Source organism: Mesoplodon densirostris, chromosome 9 (assembly GCF_025265405.1).
Source record: "Mesoplodon densirostris isolate mMesDen1 chromosome 9, mMesDen1 primary haplotype, whole genome shotgun sequence".
In the NCBI taxonomy this organism is placed as follows: domain Eukaryota; kingdom Metazoa; phylum Chordata; class Mammalia; order Artiodactyla; family Ziphiidae; genus Mesoplodon; species Mesoplodon densirostris.
In genome coordinates, this window is record NC_082669.1 from 21,171,995 (window position 1) to 21,186,331 (window position 14,337).

General features: G+C 41.7%; 1 protein-coding gene across 1 annotated transcript in view; it reads right to left on the reverse strand.

Moving 5' to 3' along the window:
• Positions 1-14,337, reverse strand: part of VPS41 (VPS41 subunit of HOPS complex) — a 194,601-nt gene that overhangs the window by 12,412 nt on the left and 167,852 nt on the right. The window contains exons 21-22 of the mRNA XM_060108229.1: positions 14,195-14,245; positions 11,256-11,393 (exon numbers count right to left, since the gene is read on the reverse strand). Of these exons, the coding sequence (XP_059964212.1) occupies positions 11,256-11,393; positions 14,195-14,245 (189 nt within the window). The remainder of the gene's footprint in view (positions 1-11,255; positions 11,394-14,194; positions 14,246-14,337) is intronic.

A 14,337-nucleotide genomic window follows, 5' to 3' on the forward strand; every position in this document is an offset into this window, starting at 1 on the left:
AACAAAACACAAACCTCCTCAGTTTTGCTTGTGGCTGTCCTGATTTACCTCTCAGAGAGGTACTGGACCCTACACAATTTACCTGATAACATGTTTGAGGCAGAACATTCCAGAGCAAAGGCAGAGAGCAAGATGCTAAAAGAAAGGCTCTTTCCCACGAGGCTTTCTCTCTTTATGCTACTTGAGGTTTCTTCACGGCACTGCCCCCCACCTAATTCACAGGCACTGGTCTAAGCCCTGTTCCCCTCCACTGAATTGTGCCCTTCAGGAAGACACTACTGTTCACGGCTGCAAGTTCCCAGTATGGAGCACACCAGAGCTCAGCACACATCTTATGCGTAAAGAATTAAACACTGGGAATATTTCTATTGTCGGCTCACAAGATCTAAGAGAACTCTGCTCAAGGATCTGTCAAAAGTGAGAGGAAAACTGGAATAATACGTGCACCCCAATGTTCATGGCAGCACCACTTACAATAGCCAAGGCATGAAAGCAACCTAAATGTCCACCGACAGATAAAATGGATAAAGAAGATGTGGTACATGTATACAATGGAATATTAGCCATAAAAGAATGAAATAATGCCTTTTGCAGAAACAAGGATGAACCGAGAGGGGGAGGGATATTTAGGGAGTTTGGGATTGACGTGTACACACTCCTATATTTAAAATGGATACCAACGAGGAGATACTGTATAGCACAGGGAACTCTGCTCAGTATTCTGTAACAACCTAATTGGCAAAAGAATTTGAAAAAGAATAGATACATGTTTATGTATAACTGAATCCCTTTGCTGTACACCTGAAACTAACACAACATTGTTTATCAACTGTACTCCAATATAAAATAAAAAGTTAATAAAAGAGAAAAAAACACATTTGACAATCAAGAAGTGTCAAAAAGGAGATCAAGAAATGAGGGATGGGACTTGCCTGGTGGCACAGTGGTTAAGAATCCACCTGCCAATGCAGGGGACATGGGTTCGAGCCCTGGCCCAGGAAGATCCCACGTACCATGGAGCAACTAAGCCCATGTGCCACAACTACTGAGCCCATGAACCACAACTCCTGAAGCCTGCGTGCCTAGAGCCTGTGCTCTGCAACGAGAAGGCAACGCGATGAGAAGCCCACATGCCGCAACTAGAGAAAGCCCACGCGCAGCAACAAAGACCCAACGCAGCCATAAATGAATAAAATTTAAAAATTAAAAAAAGAGGGATTACACAGATGACAGCATCTCCTTGAGTGTAAGAAAGAAGACACACTGGGCATTTATAAAGAACTCGATCCTGAATGAACTGGCACACATTCACTCTGCACTCTGCTGGGTACTAGGGGGCCAGGAGGGATGCAGATGCACAGATGACGGTAATAAAAACCCTGCTGCTACTGCCACGTAAGAGAAGGAGCAGCCGCATGAGTCCACCCAAGGGAGCGCACGTCCAGGGAGGGTCACACAGACGTAGCACAGAGTCCCACGACTGGGGGAACGTGAATACAGGGCCACGTGCACAGATACGGGACGTGGGCTCTGGTTGTGGCCTCTTGTGAAAAGCTTCACAGAAGGGGTGCCCCCTGAACTGGGTGCAGTGTGATGAGAGGGGGTCCAGCAGGAAACCGCAGCTCACACACCTCCCATGTAACCTGCACACTGCATTGCTGTGCTCCAGATGGAAGCCAAGACTGTTTCTGGTGGCTTATGAGGCACCTGCGATCTGGCCCTGCCTTTCCCAGCAGCTCCATCACAGACCCTGCTCGTCTGCCTGCTGTGGTTCCTCGGCCTGGAACACCACCTCCCCCACCCCCCTCCAGCCCTGGCAGGTCCTTCAGCAAATACTCGCTGGACCTTACACGTGGTCAGATCCCAGGTACTCACTCTCCTTGCATCCTGCACACTTCACCACACTTAATCACAGGTGCAGTGAACTGCTCCCCCAATTGTTCATCTGACTTCCCTTGGCTGGAACCATGTGCGTTCTAAACCCTGTGCTTTGCACACCGCCTGGCTCACAGTAAGTGGGCAAGAAATATGTTTTAAATAGGTGAACAGGCAGAAAAGGTTTCAAAAGAAGATTACTGGGTTGCATAGTTAGAGTCGTCATTTAAAAACAACTAAGGCTGTTCTTGGAAAATAACAGAAGCTAGATTTGAGATTGTGATTTTTGATTTAAAAGATTTATGCAGAATATATCTTTAAATATGTGTCTCTGGTTGGAGATTAACAACTAAAGGGGAGGGGAAAGAAAGGCAGATCATAGAGATCAATGGAGGGGGAAAAAACCCAAACTAAACATAAAAAAAAATTTTAAATAACACCTTACTTTAGAATTGGAATGAAACTAAGATATGTTTTAAAGTACACAGTCATTTAAATGAGCAGACCTGAAGGTCACAGTGAGGAGGAGACACCACTAATTTGATTACTTGCACAATTCCTTTAAAAATTACGTGGCAGACAAAACAGAAATACAGGTCAATGAAACCGGATAGAAAGTACAGAGATAAACCCATGCACCTGTAGTCACCTTATCTATGACAAAGGAGGCAAGAATATACAATAGAGAAAAGACAGTCTCTTCAATAAGTGGTGCTGGGAAAACTGGACAGGGACATGTAAAAGAATACAATTAGAACTCTCCCTAACACCATACACAAAAATAAACTCAAAATGGATTAGAGACCTAAATGTAAGGCCAGACACTATAAAACTCTTAGAGGAAAACATAGGCAGAACACTCTATGATACAAATCACAGCAAGATCCTTTTTGACCCACCTCCTAGAGTAATGAAAATTAAAAAAATAAACAGATGTGACCTAATTAAACTTAAAAGCTTTTGCACAGCAAAGGACACCATAAACAAGACGGAAAGACAACCCTTAGAATGGGAGAAAATATTTTCAAACGAAGCAACCGACAAGGGATTAATCTCGAAAATATATAAACAGCTCATGCAACTCAATATCAAAAAAACAACCCAATCAAAAAATGGGAAAATCTAAATAGACATTTCTCCAAAGAATACATACAGGTGGGGCCTCCCTGGTGGCGCAGTGGTTGAGAGTCCGCCTGCCGATGCAGGGGATACGGGTTCGTGCCCCGGTCTGGGAGGATCCCATATGCCGCGGAGCGGCTGGGCCCGTGAGCCATGGCCGCTGGGCCTGCGCGTCCGGAGCCTGTGCTCCGCAACGGGAGAGGCCACGACAGTGAGAGGCCCACATACCGCAAAAAGAAAAAAAAAAAAAAAGACATACAGGTGGCCAAAATGCACAAGAAAAGATGCTCAATATCACTAATTATTAGAGAAATGCAAATCAAAACTACAATGAGGTATCACCTCACACCAGTCTCCAGAATAGCCACCACCAAAAAATCTAGAACCAAATGCTGGAGAGGGTGTGGAGAAAAGGGAACCCTCCTGTGCTGTTGGTGGGAATGTAAATTGATACAGCCACTATGGAGAACAGTATGGAGGTTCCTCAAAAAACTAAAAACAGCTACCATATGATCCAGCAATCCCACTTCTGGGCATATACCCAGAGAAAACCATAATTCAAGAAAGATACATGCACCCCAATGTTCACTGCAGCACTATTTACAATAGCCAGGTCATGGAAGAAGCCTAAATGTCCATCAAACAGGGGAATGGATAAAGAAGATGTGGTACATATATACAATGGAATATTACTCAGCCACAAAAAGGAACAAAATAGTGCCATTTGCAGAGATGTGGATAGACCTAGAGACTGCCATACAGAGTGAAGTAAGTCAGAAGGAGAAAAACAAATGTCGTATAATATGACTTATATGTGGAATCTAGAAAAATGGTACAGGTGAACTTGCAAGGCAGAAACAGAGACACAAATGTAGAGAACAAACTTAAGGATACCAAGGGGAGAAGGGTGGAGTGTGGTGAATTGGGAGATTGGGATTGACATATATACACTACTATGTATAAAATAGATAACTAATGAGAACCTACTGTATAGCACAGGGAACTGTACTCAGTACTCTGTGGTGACCTAAATGGGAAGGAAATCTAAAAAAGGGGGATATATGTATACGTATAACTGATTCACTTTGCCGTACAGTAGAAACTAACACAACATTGTAAAGCAATTATACTCCAATAAAAATTTTAAAAAATTACATGGTAGAGATGGCTAGATGTTCCCCCAATATCCTTTACCCATTTCTTCTATAGTAATAAGACTTTAGGTGGGTGTGTGACTGCCCAGAATTAAAACAAAACCTTCATGCCTCCCCAGTGGTAGAAGAGCTATGTGACTAGTGTCCACCATGGAGGTGAACCAGAAACGTGGGATGGCGGCTTCTGGGAATGTGAACCCGTGCTCTCATTTTTAATCCTTTCATCCAAACTGCTGCTGGAAACATGGATGATACTATCTTACATCATGAGGTCAAGGTCATACAAGGTGGGGGAAACAAGAAAAGAGCCCGGGTCTCTGACCCCGTGGCTGCTACCACCACCAGGGTCACTCCAGTAAGACTTCCACGTGATAGAGAACTAAACTGCTCCTCTGTTTAAGCCATTATTATTTTGGTATTTTTATCACTTTGTAGATGAAGCAAATCCTAACTCATAATTAGAAAATCCTTACTCGTTTAGATTTAAAACATGGTTTACGAATCTCTATATGGTCATACCCATAAGTCATCATCATAAAGAATGGAACTTTCTTACCAATTCTTAACTCTTCTGGAATCATACTAGAGGAAAGACAGGATAGACATGTGAGAAGTTAAATAGTAATGGGAAAAGCAAAACTGTAAGTCAGAGGGTCTGGGACTATTCCAAGAAAAAACTATTGAGAAACCAACTAATTTGTGCTAGCTGCTGAAGATACAGCTGGACGAACAGTGTATGGCCTGGTGAGACTGTGTCATTCACAGACAGACGGCAAATGGTAGCGTAACAGGGAAGAACAAATCTGACTCCATGTTGGATCTGTTTCTTATATTTTAACCATTGTATTCCATTGCTTTTGCTACCAGTTAAGAATGTTGCCTAGAGCCTAAAATATACAGGATAGCCCATTTTCAAGACTCTGACCTTTAAGGGTGTAAAACTTTTCCATTCATATAGAGAGAAAAAGTTGCAGAACACAGAGTAACATCTGTCTCGCTGAAGGTTTACAGGAACATCGTGACCTGACCTACGTGGACAGCTGCAAGAACAAAGGATTCCTACACCAAGGAGTCTGCAGCAACCAACCACGCCCCTCCCTCACCTTGCCTTTAAAATGCTTTGCAGAAACCCTTTGGGGAGTTTGGGTTTTTGGGGGGCACAAACCACCCATCTCTTTGCATGGCCCTGCAATACAACTTTCTCTGCTCCAAACTCCGATGTTTTGGTTTGGCCTCGCTGTGTGTCGGGCACACAAACTCATGTTCGGTAACAGTAATACAACTGGATAGGTATTATAGAATGTTGAGAGAAAGACAATGTGAATAAAGATGAGAATGATGCTTAAAGTGGTGTATTACTTAAAGGTATCCATAAATCAATTCTGTACCTGGAAATTCACTGACACTTTAAGGTACCACTCAGGAGTTGCAAACAGAGCCACCCTCCTATTCTTGAACACATGAGGATGCTTGAAAACATGAGTGTCTCAAACCACAAAGAGAGTTTGTGGCCTGAAGGTTCACCTGAGCTGTCCAAGATAGTAGCCACTTGCTATAAGTGGCTCTTTAAATTTAAATTAAAACTTCAATTCCTCGCTATCCATATTTCAATTACTCACAGTTGCTACATGTGGCTAGTGGCTACCTTGTTAGAGTAGACTGTAGTCCATTTTCATCACTGCTGGACTGTCAAAAATGACCATTCATGTGGGGAGAAATGTCTGAAGGCTGATCTGGAGTCAAGAGTGGTCTGGAAGGCAGGCAGATGTGTAACACCAAGCTCAGAGGTAATCTGGGTCTCTGCAGTTTGAACTTCACAGATTTATAAATGTTTTATGACAAGTTCCTAACAGTATTTTGAATAACCCTTTTCTCCTATATGAGAAAGGAGAGACTCTAGAAATCTCTGGACTTTCGAGTAAAGTGTAGAAAAAAATTTCTGGCACACAGAATTTTTCTATTACTGACACAAGTAAAGCATAAAAACATGTTTTCTTATTTTAGATTCTTGAATGTTCCTGAGCCATAGAGCTCCCTCTAGAGGAAAAGAGTAGGGAAACAGATTTTTAAAGCCAACAGGAGACACACACACACACAAGCTCAGAAAAGGAGAATAATAGAAAAAAAGTGACAAGACAATAATAACAGAAATTGAGTAAAAAATGATGCAAAAATAATATTTTAATTTTCCTTCTCCTGATTTAATGTAAAAGGTAAGTAACAGTTAGAAATTTGGGGTTAACTAACAGAAACCTTATCAACTATATAGACTACATAGTGATTTCTACCTAGCCTTGACCCTGTCATCTTTTATCCAGTCTTATTTTTTAAGGAAAATTTATAAACTGTGCATCTCCCACTTTATGCCTCCAAATTCATAAATACTGCCACCTTGTGAATGCCATTAGATATGAGAGCAATCATAGATTCAGGTATTAATAATAAAGCTGATACTCTGCTTTTAACTATTCTAGGCATAAGCAAATCAGGTTTGCAAATGAAAACTAGTGCCTGATGACCCTACCTGGAAATTACAGACGAAAGAGCAGTTTAAAAACCGATGTCTTTCATGATTATTGCAGTACTAAGGAATATCTTTATTACTGTTGTAATTTTAATTAACTGTTTAAACCTGAAAAATGTTTTCTCATCATAGAGGAAAGAATACGGGACCTGAAGTTGAGACCCAGGTTCCAAGTCTTGGCCCTTAGACTTAGTAGCTCTAGACTTTGGGTTGTTTCTTTCAACTCCTCAAGACTCAAGCTTGTCATGTATAAAATGACTTTATCCACCGACCTGCACTTTTGTAGAGATTAAATAAAACCAAGGAACATGAAAGCACAGCACACATGATAAAGTACAACAAAAACTGTTTCGGGATACTTTTTTTAAAAGCCTATGTTTATGGTCTTTTCAAATTGCTTTAGATGTTATAAATTCCTACCCACCCTGTATCTCCTTTAGAATGAGCAGTTTCATAAAAACTTATGATTCATTTTGGAATGTAAGAGTTGTGGTGATTTTAAATCCTGAACTCTGGTCTTTGGTAACTACATTCCTAAAGGGCTTCTAATGTGACGCAAAGTCTCTACAAACTTTCTGGCCAAATGCTATTGACTGAGGCATTTCAATCAAGTCAAAATAAGTTTGACCTGTGTCAGTTGCTTCATTTGCAAATATTTTCTCCCATTCTGAGGGTTGTCTTTTGGTCTTGTTTATGGTTTCCTTCACTGTGCAAAGGATTAATCTCCAAAATTTATAAGCAGCTCATGCAGCTCAACAGCAAAAAAACAACCCAATCTGTTTAGGGCAGAAGACCTAAACAGACATTTCTCCAAAGAAGATATACAGATTGCCAACAAACACATGAAAGAATGCTCAACGTCACTAATCATTAGAGAAATGCAAATCAAACTACAATGAGATATCATCTCACACCAGTTAGAATGGCCATCATCAAAAAATCTAGAAACAATAAATGCTGGAGAGGGTGTGGAGAAAAGGGAACACTCTTGCACTGCTGGTGGGAATGTGAATTGGTACAGCCACTATGGAGAACAGTATGGAGGTTCCTTAAAAAACTACAAATAGAACTACCATATGACTCAGCAATCCCACTACTGGGCATATACCCTGAGAAAACCATAATTCAAAAAGAGTCATGTACCAAAATGTTCATTGCAGCTCTATTTACAATAGCCCGGAGATGGAAACAACCTAAGTGTCCATCCATCATCCGATGGATGGATAAAGAAGATGTGGCACATATATACAAAGGAATATTACTCAGCCATAAAAAGAAACAAAATTGACCTATTTGTAATGAGGTGGATAGACCTAGAGTCTGTCATACAGAGTGAAGTAAGTCAGAAAGAGAAAGACAAATACCGTATGCTAACACATACATATGGAATTTAAGAAAAAGAAAAAATGTCATGAAGAACCTAGGGGTAAAACAGGAATAAAGACACAGACCTACTTGAGAATGGACTTGAGGATATGGGGAGGGGGAAGGGTAAACTGTGACAAAGCGAGAGAGAGGCATGAACATATATACACTACCAAACGTAAGGTAGATAGCTAGTGGGAAGCAGTCGCATAGCACAGGGAGATCAGCTTGGTGCTTTGTGACCGCCTGGAGGGGTGGGATAGGGAGGGTGGGAGACGCAAGAGGGAAGGGATATGGGAACAGATTTATATGTATAACTGATTCACTGTTATAAAGCAGAAGCTAATACACCATTGTGAAGCAATTATACTCCAATAAAGTTGTAAAAAAAAAAAAAAAGTTTGACCTGGATTCTTGAAGATTTCACCCCTTTGCTCAGCGATTACCCAATCCCAGCAAAGGCAGACAACCAGAAATGAGAAAGACAGAGCTGTATTCTGTTGGAAGTGAATTATCTACAGTAGTGAGTCCACATGCTCTGAATGCCGTGAAACCTTAAACACTTCCCATTTAAAATAAAAACAAACACCAAAATATAACCTCAACGTCTTTTGGACTAAACAATCTATAAACTCTTCTGAAGTAGAAATGTCTTGGGGGTGGGTGGAAGGGGGGATTAAATTTTTTAAGTTCTTAACTTTATATTCAGTAGAAACAGAGACCAAATTTTCTGAGTCTCTCTTTAGACAAAACAGGTGAATCTGTACCCCATGACCTTCATTTTACCATCAGCATGCTTAGGATGCTTTTTTTTTTTTTTTTTGGTAAGTATTTTATTGAAGTATAGTTGATTTACAATGTTGTGTTAATTTCTGGTGTACAGCAAAGTCAGTCAGTTATACATATATATACATTCCTTTTCATATTCTTTTCCATTATGGCTTATCACAGGATATTGAATATAGTTCCCTGTTGCTATACAATAGGACCTTGTTGTTTATGCGTTCTATATATAATAGTTTGCATCTGCTAATCCCAAACTCCCAATTCATCTCTCACTCGCCCACCCCTCTTGGCAACCACAAGACTGTTCTCTATGTCTTTGAGTCTTTTTTGTAGATAAATTCATTTGTGTCATATTTTAGTAGGATGCTTTTAATGGAAGGAAAATCTACTTTGCTTTATATGAATTGGTAGCTTTTTTCATGTTACAAGTAAACATAAAAGGAATTTGTTTCTAAGACGATTAAGTGTGCACAGAGTTCTTATTTCTAGGGAGAAAGGAATGAGATCCTTAATGAGTTAAAGTCAAGAAAATCTGCTTTAAGATGGCTTGGGGTGCCTGAGCAAGGATAGTGGTATATTTTTGCAAATATACAGATTTCCCACAATGGAGTCTGGTGCAAAGATAATCTCTTATAAAGATGTCTCAATGACCTTTAACATGAAAGCTAAAAATGTGGATTATTGACTTGATTATAATGACATGCTTCCACCACTACCATCTCGAATCCATTTTGTTCAAAATTCTCTTTCAGTGGAAAACATGAGATAACTTAAAAAAAAACTATTTAAAACATACTTGTTTTCAGATGCTTGTGTTGAGTTCTCTTACATGCAACTGGTTCTTCTCAGCAGATCAGAGAGAAAAATTCAAAAAGGTCTACACAATGCTCCAAGTGAGTTCTCTGTATTAGAAGTACCATGTGTGGGGTGGAGATTTTCTGATGCTCCCTTTGCGGGCAGGGCAGTGTGACTTCTGTTGAACACTACCGGACTGGAAAACTACAAACCAGATGGGCTGAAAGTGTGTTCTAGACACGAACGTTATGGAATCCCTGTGGGCCCTCTGCATCTGTGTTCAGTGAATGGGATGAAGGAAGCCTGGGTGGGTGCTGATCACCCTTGCGTGCGGGGCTCTGGCTGAGGAGTCTGCGGGATACAGCCGCGTCCTCCTGGAAACAAACGATGTTTCCTCCAAAAGTGAGACAAAAACAAACGGGCACTCAAAGAGTAAGATTCTCCCTCTTTTTCTAGATGATAGATGCTAAAGTGAGAAAAGAGAGGAACGTTTGCTTTTCTTTTTTAAGATGATGTGTTTCCAAATTTATTCTTGAGAAAAAGCCTTAGGGCCCGAACATAAAATGTTAATGTCTTTCATAAACTAATATGCAGGCAAGATTTTTTTTTTAATTGCAGATTTTGAGAACACATTGAGCTGAAACTGGCTCATAGTAAATTCAGTACATTTGAAGTTAATCATCATGGGCTGAGGAAGCAACTAGAAAAGTTGCTTTATCAGTCACCTTCTTAGTACATAGCTCTTATGGGTCAAATAAGTATGTTTTGTTGACACACACAGGTGACTATGAAAAGTACTTGCTCTCTGGCCATCTGAACTTAGTAAGACACTTGTAGGTGGTAGCGAGTATTCCAGGTGGTCTGAAGAACCATGGGAAACAAAACTGATGGTCTTCTATCGGCCAGTTTCTAGTACACACATAGTAAGTATTATAGTTTATTTTGAAACAGCAGGCTCATAACACCTACTAGTTCATATTCAGCCCTAACTAGAACCTCGTGTGTATCTATTTATCCATTCACTAACTCGGTCAGGATGCAAAAAACATTTAGTGTCTAATGTGTGCCAGCTACTGAGTTTATCAAAATGAGTGAGACAAACTCCTTGTCCTTGAAGAATTTATAGGATGGTGGGAGAGACTAGTAATTACGTCTATTAAAACTATAATGGAATGTAGTGGGAGAGAAATACAAAAATATATAAGGTGGGTATTTAAAGCAGAGGGGGTGTAGGACTGACGTTACAGACTTTGAGTCCCAACTGGGGCAGCTGCCTCCGGCTTGGGGCGGTCCGTGTCCCTGTCCCAGGCTGACTCTGAGGTCCCACCCTGATGCTGGTAAACTGCCTCAGACTCCCGACAGTGTTTTATGGTTGACTGAGTCCTAGACCCTGGATTAAACCTTTCTTCCAATTAAACCGGGCACAGAAATACTTGAGCTCCTCACCGAAATCGAATCCAATAGGACCTCCTGTTCTCATCAGAATACCCAGCAAGACCTACTGCTTTGAGAGCAAGGCTTCCCCTTGAACGGGGATGGTTAAGCAGAGACAGGAAGACTAAGAAAACCCAGAGCTTTAACCAACAGTGATGACTCTGTCACCTCGAAGTGTTTGAGCAGGGGCGTGTGTGACTTACCTTTTCAAGGGGGCAATGGATACTGTCTCGGAGAAATGGAAGCAAGTTGGGTCGGTCGAATTCAGCATAAAGGCTGATCTGCTTCTCGTGGTAGCGTTGCCCCTTATGATGGTCTCTTTTGAAAAGCTTATGCAGATACTAAAAAGAACAAAGGAAGAAACCAGGAATATTAAAATAAGAAAAGCAATAGCTGTTTAACACTGCTATTTTCAGTTCCAAACAGCTGCCACGGAGAGGCTGGCAGAAAAGCAGTTTTCAGGAAAACTCTCTAGGTGAAGGGAAAGTGGGAAGGAGAACACCTTGGGGAGAGCAAGGATATGCTGACATTCCCTCTAGAATGGCCCCGAGTGACCTGGCTCTGCCACTGACCATGTGACCTTGGGCAGGTCACTAACCTCTGTGACTTAGTTTCTTCATCTGCAAAAATCTCCTGGGGTGGTTGTGAGAGCTGAATGAGTTACCATTTGTAAATCACAGAACCATGCCTGGCAACGTACTCGGCACCACACAACTGTTAATGACAGGAGTGGTTAATATCATCACAATCATCTACATCGCCTCAGAAACGAACTCCTCGATCAGTGGTGTTCCTGGATCATAAAAATTCTCATCCTTCATGTAAAAGGGGGTAGAGTCATGAGACAAGAGCATGTTCTTAAAAACTCAAGGAGCAAGCGCTGAATTAATTCTCATACGTTCTGCATCTTCTCTCCTTAAGTCTTATTGAGATCTGTGTTTGCAATGAAATGCTGCCTCTCCTGGTGACCTCAAAAACAAAAAGTAAAAAAATTCGAGAAGAGTACAGGTGTTCTGAATCCATTTTCAAAGCTGATTCCTTTCCCTGACCGTCAGAAAAAGTTAATGGACCTCCAAGGGAGTGAATGATTGACTTTCTACTTGGAGGCAAGTCTATCAATATATTGTGCAGAAGCCAGAAATCGACACTCAATGTCTAGTTCATGTTAAATGTACACAGACACCCCAGAACCCACCTGAGGCGGGGGGACTTCGTCACACCAAGTGCATTTGCCCCTTGAGTGGATTGGTTCTTCAGAAACACAGAGCGCCAGCCGGCCCTGAAGGTGTGACTGGGAATGAAGTCACTGGAGTTTGACATTCACTGTTGCACGGGGTCACTAAATAAGCCTAACCAGGACACAAGCACACCGAGAAACCCTTCCTCGGGTTAACTGCTCCCCTTGCCCTCAGGCAAGAAGGTGGGGGGGAGTCACACAGAACTCCACGATCTGATGCAGACTCCGGCCAGGCCACTGGTGCAGGGTTAGTGTGTGAGCTGGACACACTGCAGTTTCCCAGAGGTACAGACAGGTTAGGAAGCCCCTTCGGGGCAGATTTATAGAGACATTACCTTGCCTGACAGGGAAGATGGGCCACTTCAGTGTGAGCTCCACCACCATTCCACCACTGCCCTAATGACACTGTCACTAGATACCTCCTGCCTGTAATCCTGTCTCATGGCTCAAGGAGGCCAGAAATCACTGCTTTGTAAACAAATCCCATGGTGGCCAGCACAGAGGTACCTGGCTTGGGTAAGCAGGTAATCGGGAGATTTCCAATCGTGAACAAAAGCATCTGTACAACCTCTGAGCAAAAAACAACAAAACAAAACAAAACCCCAAAGTACCTCACATTCCTATCTTGGAGTCTTCAAAGGCGTCAGTGCATAAAACGGACTAGAATAAAACGCTCTGTTTCCTAACCCGCCTCCTGGGGTGCCAAGAGGTGGGCAAAGATACAAGAGTCCTGATCTTATTTGATGTCCACAGCCCTCCTGGAACAATCCCTATTTTCACTTAAGACTTCTCTTGTATAATTTTGAAAGGACGTGGAAAACACCTAGTCTTGCTTTACGCCCATGATGACAGCGATGCAGAGAATCCAAGTAACTCCCAACCCCGCCAAAGGAAATCTAGAATCAGGGGACTGTTGGCACCAGCACAAGACCACACAAGAGAAGCGGGCACAGGGAATGTCAGGGTGAGACACAAACAAGGCTCTGTTCTGTGATCACTCTGTGGTCCTGAACACGGAATGGCTGTGTGGTGTTTCCTAGGCAGGAGAACTTGATATTCACAGAGCACAGATCAGGGCACTGGCTTTGCTGTAATTTATGCCATAATTATACTAAATGGTAACTACAGAAGTGTGGACAAAGAACACTGCCCGTCACTCTGGTAAACAAGGAATGTTGCCCACCATCAAGCCCTCCGACACTGCAGCTCCTTGCCAACCCCCAACCCCCAGTGCGCCCTGAGGGGAATCCAGGATGGAGAAAAACACATAGTGGACCTAGATAGTTAAGGTGCATATGTAAGGAATAATTCCAATGAGCCCGGACTCTCCCATCTTCCCATACAGAGAAAGGCACTAAAATCATTAACTTGAGATGTCTGTTTCTGTGTGTGTGTGTGTGATTAGCCGTAATCTTTTGATGTTTGACACCATGTTGTTGTTGTTGTTTTTTCCTTCAGCAAAAACTCCTATATATCCTGGCTCCCCCTACCTCTCTGGAACAGTCCCTCAGAGCTATCTGAGAGGCTGCTTTCCCGGGCTATAGTTCTCAGTCATGTGCTCAAATAAAACATAATTCTCAACTTTTAGGTTGCGCTTTTTTTTTTTTTCAGTCAACGGAAGGTGCTTACTCCCAGGCATAGTTTGATAACACAAAAATGTGATAACTTTTTTTTAAACACAATTCGACTGTGAGTCAAAGTTAAAGTACCTGAGCTGTTACTAATTCCTCATCTGGATTCAGAGCATATGCTGCATTATAATAATAACAGAATATTGTTTGCGGTCAAACCTCCCATCTGAATATGAACCTGAAGTGTTCACTCCAGTCTTCTCAAACCAATACTGTAAGGTGATTTGCCTTCCTGTTCAATCAAAGGGCAAAAGAAGAGGACTGTTATGCTTACCACATGCTGCAACTCTGGTCTGTCTTCTAATTCTTCCACTACCTTTTTAATCTACAGAAAAAAAAATTTTTTTTAATGTAGCGTTTAGGAGGACACAAACATAGCTGCAAAATTATCTGATAAACATCTCTCTTCTTTATGGC